The sequence below is a fragment of the Scylla paramamosain genome, chromosome 41 (assembly GCF_035594125.1).
Source record: "Scylla paramamosain isolate STU-SP2022 chromosome 41, ASM3559412v1, whole genome shotgun sequence".
NCBI classification, from domain to species: Eukaryota; Metazoa; Arthropoda; class Malacostraca; order Decapoda; family Portunidae; genus Scylla; species Scylla paramamosain.
The window spans coordinates 13,234,467-13,241,966 of record NC_087191.1 but is presented as its reverse complement, the minus strand read 5'-3'; the positions used below and the strand labels follow the sequence as shown (position 1 = coordinate 13,241,966).

Below are 7,500 nucleotides of genomic sequence, written 5' to 3'. Positions count from 1 at the left end.
GCAAATGATATGATAAACTCCACTGTATTTTTATGTATAAATTCCAGCTTCTTTGAAAGTGTATAATCTTTTTTCGCGTATTTTTTCACTGAGTCGCGAACGCAAGGGGGGGCGGTGGTGGTAGTGGTGGTGGTGGTGGCTGGGGTGAGTGGGTGCAGTCAATATGCGGGGTCTGGCCAACCTGTTATTTCCAGTTTTGGGCGGACGCGCGCGTTCCAGGGCTGGTTCAGGACTGGAAAGCTGAAATACGCGTCCTTATCTGTATTTCCAGGCTATTGATTCATGAACACACTTGCTGGAAAGGCTGTATACATTATTAAACCTATACATACCAATTAACTCTTTTATTTATTCATTTTCTACGTCTTTCCTCTCTTCCAGGGCTGGTTATGGACTGGAAGGCTGGAATACACGTCCTCATCTGTATTTCCAGGCCATGGATACATAAATACATTGAATACACGTACTGGCAAAGCTGTACACATCATTAAATCCTGTATTATTAATTTTCTCGTTTATTTTCAACTGTATTTCGCATTCCAGGGCTGGTTACGGACTGGAAGGCTGGAATACACGTCCTCATCTCTATTTCCAGGCCGCTGAGACATAGACATGAATACATTGAATACACTCGATGAAAAGACTACTTTATGAAATCTTTATAATTTAATTCCTCCTGTTCAAGAGACAAGTAGATTATGAAAAAAAAAATGAAAGAAAAGTTGAAATGCGTAAGAGGATAATGTAAAAAATCTATATCTTCAGAGAGAGAGAGAGAGAGAGAGAGAGAGAGAGAGAGAGAGAGAGAGAGAGAGAGAGAGAGAGAGAGTACTAAATGAACGTAATAATAGAATTTTGTATTTACATCACGAGTTATCTTTGGAGTAAAGAGCTAAATGCGTGCTGGTCTGAAATAACAGTAAATCAATAGAGAGAGAGAGAGAGAGAGAGAGAGAGAGAGAGAGAGAGAGAGAGAGAGAGAGAGAGAGAGAGAGAGAGAGAGAGACCCCCTGCCTCGCTTTTTTTTATCTACGTGTATTGTGTCTCGTGAAAAATTATGTAATATTTTTATCTCTTATCGTAGGCAGCCCCCCCTCTCTCTCTCTCTCTCTCTCTCTCTTAGGATACATAAAACAAGATAGAATTAAGAGACTTTTTAATATACATCTTCATTATATAATCAACATCATCAACATTCCTTTTTATCAGCCGAAAAAAAAAACACGCACACACACAAACAGCAAAAGTATCGTACATCATGGCTGAAAACGATACCCATTTTACTTATTTCTCTTATATCCTCCCTTTCCAGCTTAAATAAGGTCTTGTATACATCGAAATACATAAAAATGAATTCCCTGCGCGTGGTATACATAGTTTTAAAGCTCCTGTACGTATATTTGAAAAGAGAGCTTCGTTTGACTAGAATTATTAAAAGGTTAAAGAATTTGCTGGTCTCTGTACGACGTCTAAAATGGCGGGTCCGGATGGGGTGTGCATTTTCACGATTTTTTTATTTTTTTATCTTTTTACTTTTATTATTATTATTTTTTTTTATTTATTTTTTTTTTTTGAAGTAGCATTAGTATTAGTAGTAGTAGTTGTTTTTATTTTATTTTTATCATTATTATCACCATTCTTTTAATAATACGCAATCAAAGAGAGAGAGAGAGAGAGAGAGAGAGAGAGAGAGAGAGAGAGAGAGAGAGAGAGAGAGAGAGGGCAACAGCTAGGGAGGGAGTTTACCGATTTCCCTCTCTCTCTCTCTCTCTCTCTCTCTCTCTCTCTCTCTCTCTCTCTCTCTCTCTCTCTCTCTCTCTCTCTCTCTCTCTCTCTCTCTCTTTCTCTCTGACACCGCCCTAGTTTTTGTCCCCGGTTTCCCTGACACTCGCGGATTCAGGGGCCGGTCTGGGGTATTTCCCGGCCTGTTTTTTCCCTAGGATGCGTCACGGGGAAGTACAGGGAGAAAAAAAACTAGGGCGGAATGACCCGGGGGAGAGCGATGAAGAGGAAAAAGTTAGGGATTTTTTATTTATTTATTCTTTTAATAGGTCACGTTGAGATTAGGTTGGTTTTTTGATAATATATTGAGACTGGGTGATTTTTTTTGGCTGGTATATTGAGTTTACGTGAGTTTTGGGCACGTTAGGTTAAGTTTATATAACTGATAATTTGCAGCTGTGAGGTAATATTTTTTGGCGAAATAATAGTTTTTTTTTTCTTCACGGACATTAAAAAAAATTGTTATAGTCTATCTTATTTACCTCATTTACTTAGCTGACATACTAAATTTATATGTTAGTTTATCATTATCTCATTGACCACAATTTTTTGAACACCCCGTTAAAAAAAACAATAAAATAACAAATAAATCGAAAATAAATAAATAAATAAATAAATAAATAAATAAATAAACAAAACCACTATTTTCATTCTAAGCTCCCTTTAAAAACCCGTTAATCATTTAAACGCCGTGAAGAGACCAGTATCCACACGCACGCACGCACACACACACACACGCACACACACGCACGCACGCACACACACCAAAAGTTTTCTATGTTATTTATACAAGTCATACAATATAATACAACTGTTGTATATAATATCTAGATTCAGTTTCCATCACCTTTTGTCCTTGCAGTAGGGGGGTGGGGGGAATGGGCGGTGATGGGGAGGGAGGCAGGGTGGTGATGGTAGGGATGGTGGTGGTGGTGTTGGTTATAGATCTCTCTCTCTCTCTCTCTCTCTCTCTCTCTCTCTCTCTCTCTCTCTCTCTCTCTCTCTCTCTCTCTCTCTCGTAATATTTCTTTTTATATAATATTTTGAAAGAGTTATGTAATTCTCTCTCTCTCTCTCTCTCTCTCTCTCTCTCTCTCTCTCTCTCTCTCTCTCTCTCTCTCTCTCTGTTCTTGTTCTTTTTTTATATTCATTTTCCTATTTCAAAATCAATAGTGTTATATTCTTTTCCTTCTTATTTAATCTAATTTCATGCTTTCACTTTTTACTACCATTGCTCAATTCTCGTTTATTTCTTATCCTTTCTTGTTTTTTTTTACTTTAGTTCTTCTTTACGTGTCTTAAGTCAATATATTGTTATCTGTGTTCTTTTACTTATCTAGTTTACGTAAGTCTCTCTCTCTCTCTCTCTCTCTCTCTCTCTCTCTCTCTCTCTCTCTCTCTCTCTCTCTCTCTCTGTTCGCACTTCATATTTATGTATCTATATTTTTAACTAAACAAAATTATCTTGTCTTATGAACGCTAGGCTGTACACACACACACACACACACACACACACACACACACACACACACACACACACACACACACACAGACAGACAGACAGACAGACATACGGACAGACACACATAAGTAATATAATTGTACAAACTTCCCATTACCTTCAAAATCATTCTAGTTTTAAATATCACAATAAAAAAAATAAATAAATAATAATGATAAACGGATAAATATGCAAAAATTTTCTTCCCAATTCAAACTCGCAAACTGTGCAACCAAGAAACACACAAAATAATAATAATAATAATAATAATAATAATAATAATAATAATAATAATAATAATAATAATAATAAACAAATAAATAAACAAATATATCTTATCTACCATGCACCTTTTTCTTATCTATTTCAGAAACAGTCAAATCAAGATCTCTTAGACAACAAAAAGATCACTGAATAAATAAATGCCTCTTATCTCATCACGTAAATTTATACCTGGTAAACGAACGCTAGTCAAATGAAGATCCAATGAGTCTTCAATGTGTCAAATCAAGATCTCTTAGACAACATAAAGATCACTGAATATATTAATATATCTTATCTAGCCATGTAAATTTACCTGATAAATATACGCTAATCAAATCAAGATCCACTGAGATTGTACGGTCATATTTCAAAATGTTTCAGAAAGTCAAGTCAAGATCTTACAGAAAGCGAAGGAAAATAACTGAATAAATTAATACCTCTTATCTAACCAGTTAAATTTACCTGCTAAATATACGCTAATCAAATGAAGATCCACTGAAATTGTACGGTCTTATTCCAAAATATTCAGAAAGTCAAATCAAGATCTTTCAGAAAAGTAAAGATCATTGACAAGACAAAACAAAAATATAAATTAAGAGTAAGAGAGATAGATTCTTAAATAAATAATAGTAATTTGTTCATAAACTATATAAAAAAGAAATAAAATAAAATATACGTAAAACAATAATAATGTAATACTGAATAAGATATCTATAATAATCTTCAAACACACACACATACACACACGAGAGAGATAAAGATAAGAGGATAAAAAAAAACATGACAAAGTGGAACAATAAAAGATAAGATGAGGAAAAAAATAAACCGATAAATATGGATCATTCTTACGTCATGACACGACCTTCTTTTGTTCGATCGTGGTTTTTGTTCTTGAAAAGCGAGAACGTTGATTTGACAAGGCTCTCTCTCTCTCTCTCTCTCTCTCTCTAAGAAAATAAATAAATAAATAAATAAAACTCAAAATCCCTGCCTGGTATCCTTCACATCATCCTTCAGACATCCTACAACTCACTAGTCCTTCCATCCTTGCCCCGTATCCTTTAAATATCCTTCAGACATACCCCGCAATAAAAAAAAAAAAAAGGAAAGAAAGGAAAAGAAAGAAAAAAAAAACATCCTTGCCTTTTCACCTTTCCAAATCCATCCATCTCGCTCCTCACTCCGCAGGGCTAAATCCATACAGAGCAGCCACCCTTGTGAGGAGCTCGGCCACAACCTGACGGAGGTGCGGGTCGTGTGCGTGGGCAGTGAGGGAGCGCATGGTGGGGAACAGAAGGGGTAGCAGAGGCCGCAGTTCCTCATCAGTCAGCTGGCTTATCAAATCGAACACTGTCACCAGCATTTCTGTCCAGACTTTTAAATGGGCCTCACTATCCTGCAGGGCGGAGAAAATGGGTCCTATCACTGCTGGAGTAGGCGACTAAGCGTTTTCGTAAGTATATTTGTAAGTACTGGTTATGTTTCGTAAGTTTTGGGAAGGGAAGGGTTAGGTATCATCGCTTGAGAGAGAGAGAGAGAGAGAGAGAGAGAGAGAGAGAGAGAGAGAGAGAGAGAGAGAGAGAGAGAGAGAGAGAGAGAGAGAGAGAGAGATGAACGAAGAGTGAGCGAATTGTTTTAAAAAGCTTTGTAAGTGCTTGTAAGTATTGTAAGTGTTGGTTTATTCAGGTGTTTGTAAGTTTAAATCATTAACTTTTCTCTAGGAAGTGAGAAAGATGGATGAACGAGAGAGAGAGAGAGAGAGAGAGAGAGAGAGAGAGAGAGAGAGAGAGAGAGAGAGAGAGAGAGAGAGAGAGAGAGAGAGAGAGAGAGAGAGAGAGAGAGAGAATGGATGAACAAAGAACAAAGTGACAGAAATAAGAGAAAAACACATATAAACACCCCCATCACCCATCACACCCTCATCACCCCATCACCTACCTTCATCAGACTTGTAGACCGCTGCTCCTCAATCTCCGGGGGCACAGGGTCGGCAGGGCGGGGTGGGCGACGCTCGAGGAATGGGTTTGCGCGCCGTTCCCTATAAAGTGATGGGAGGGAATGCTGATTCTTGCGCCGCCTGTAGTCTGTCATTAAATGGGCGATATCCTTCTCTGTGGCCACTTTGTAGACACTCTGCTGCGTGCCTGGGGGTAGAGGAGGGGGGTGGTTAAGTTAGGTTAGGTTAGGTAAGGTTATGTGAGGTTAGGCTAGGTTAGGTTTGGTAAGGTTAGGCTGGGAGAGGTTAGGTTAGGTTAGGTTAGGTAAGGTTAGGTTAGGTTAGGTTAGGTAAGGTTAGGTTAGGTTAGGTTAGTTGTATAGGGGTTTTCAGTTTGCCAGTGACAGGGATGGAAAATTAAGGGGTTCTGAAATGGTGTTAGGTTAGATTAGGCTAGGTTAGGTTAGGTTAGTTGGTGTGTGAAAGAAGTTTGAGAATTTACCAGTAAGAAGAATGAAAGATTGAGGTTTACACTAACACTACAACAAAAACAAACTCCACAGCTACTCCAATCACCACTACAACAACAACAACAACAACAACAACAACTAACCTGTCAGACTTGCCACTCCAGAGTCAGCCCCCTCAGCAAACTCCGGCACCTCTGAGTCCTCTGAATCCGAGCTGTATTCCCTTGCTAAATCGGAGAGAGAAAATGGTTTAACTCTCTCCTCCACCTCCTCCTCCACCTCATCTCCACAGGCATCGCTGGGAGTATCCTGTGAGGAATCCTTCTCCTCCGATCCTTCTCTCGCATCCTGTCTGTCCTTCGTCTTTCGTCCTAGAGCCAAATCATTGCTGGATTCCTGGAGGCTCTTTGTCCACTGGTCTAAGGAGTGGCGGTGCGCAGTTGGGAACTCATCCGGCTGCACCGTGAGGAAGAATATTGGCTGGTCGTCCATGCGGTCCACGGCTGAGTAGTGGCCATCCCGGTCTATCACCAAGTCAAGGTAGATGTCGCAGAGTTGTGTGAAGGAGGAACGCAGCATCTGTATGTAGGCCGACGTTTCCTTGGGCAGCAGTGATGTGGGGGGAGCAGGGCGACTAGTGTGGGCTGTACTGGTGTTGTTAGTGGTCTCTTTACCTCTCTGCAGCTCCTCCTGTTCCTCTGGGTTAGTATTCTGCGCACTAGACAGGCCCTCACTCTCTGCTGCTTCACGACTCCCTGGGTTACCATCACTGTCGATCTTCTTGCTCTCCCTCTCTCTCTCCCCGCTGTCTGTCACTGTGTTCCTGGCCTTCATGTCTCTCTCCAGCACCTCCTTGACCTCCGCTAAGCCCAATCCGTGCTTCACCCGCGATAGGGTCAGGTCAAAGAGGGTGACCATGCGGAGTGTCCAACTAGCACCAGCCTGCCGGTACAGATTCGCTGCCCTCTCTGCCTGTGCTACTTTCTGTATCAAAAATTTCAATCCTGGTCTGCGGTCAAACTCCACAGCAGCGGTGTAGGAGAGGTGCAGTGCGGCCAGGAGGGTGTGGATGTGGTGTGGGTGCATGTGGCGCAGCATCCCTGGCACCTGCCCCTCACTTTCTGCCACTCTGCCCTCTGTGGTGCTGCTGCGTCTTGAGAATTCGCCTCCCTGTAGGAGTACGTTGGCCAGGCTGTCAGGGAGGGAGAGGCGGGTTTAGTACTGTGGTGGTGTGGTGTGGTATACAAACATACAGACACACACTGACATACTGGGATGTTTAAATGTTTAGATGTTTATTGATGTTCTCTCTCTCTCTCTCTCTCTCTCTCTCTCTCTCTCTCTCTCTCTCTCTCTCTCTCTCTCTCACACACACACACACACCCTCCCTCTCTCTCTCTCTCACGCACACACACATACACCCTCTCCCTCTCTCTCACCTTGGAATGATGTGCGGTGAGCCTCTGACAAGCAAGGTACCCAGCGTTTGCAACAAGATCTGGTGAGAGAGGAGCCCTACCACTAGTGTCCTGAATGGTACTCGAAGT

At 40.9% G+C, this 7,500-nt stretch overlaps 1 protein-coding gene across 1 annotated transcript in view; it reads right to left on the bottom strand.

The window, feature by feature from the left end:
• Positions 1-3,131: 3,131 nt before the first annotated feature.
• Positions 3,132-7,500, bottom strand: part of LOC135092977 (brefeldin A-inhibited guanine nucleotide-exchange protein 3-like) — a 23,797-nt gene continuing 19,428 nt past the window's right edge. Inside the window, 4 exon segments of the mRNA XM_063991802.1 lie at positions 3,132-4,943; positions 5,486-5,691; positions 6,097-7,145; positions 7,393-7,500. The exon segment at positions 7,393-7,500 is cut by the window's right edge and continues 7 nt beyond it. Of these exon segments, the coding sequence (XP_063847872.1) occupies positions 4,725-4,943; positions 5,486-5,691; positions 6,097-7,145; positions 7,393-7,500 (1,582 nt within the window). The 3' untranslated portion in view covers positions 3,132-4,724.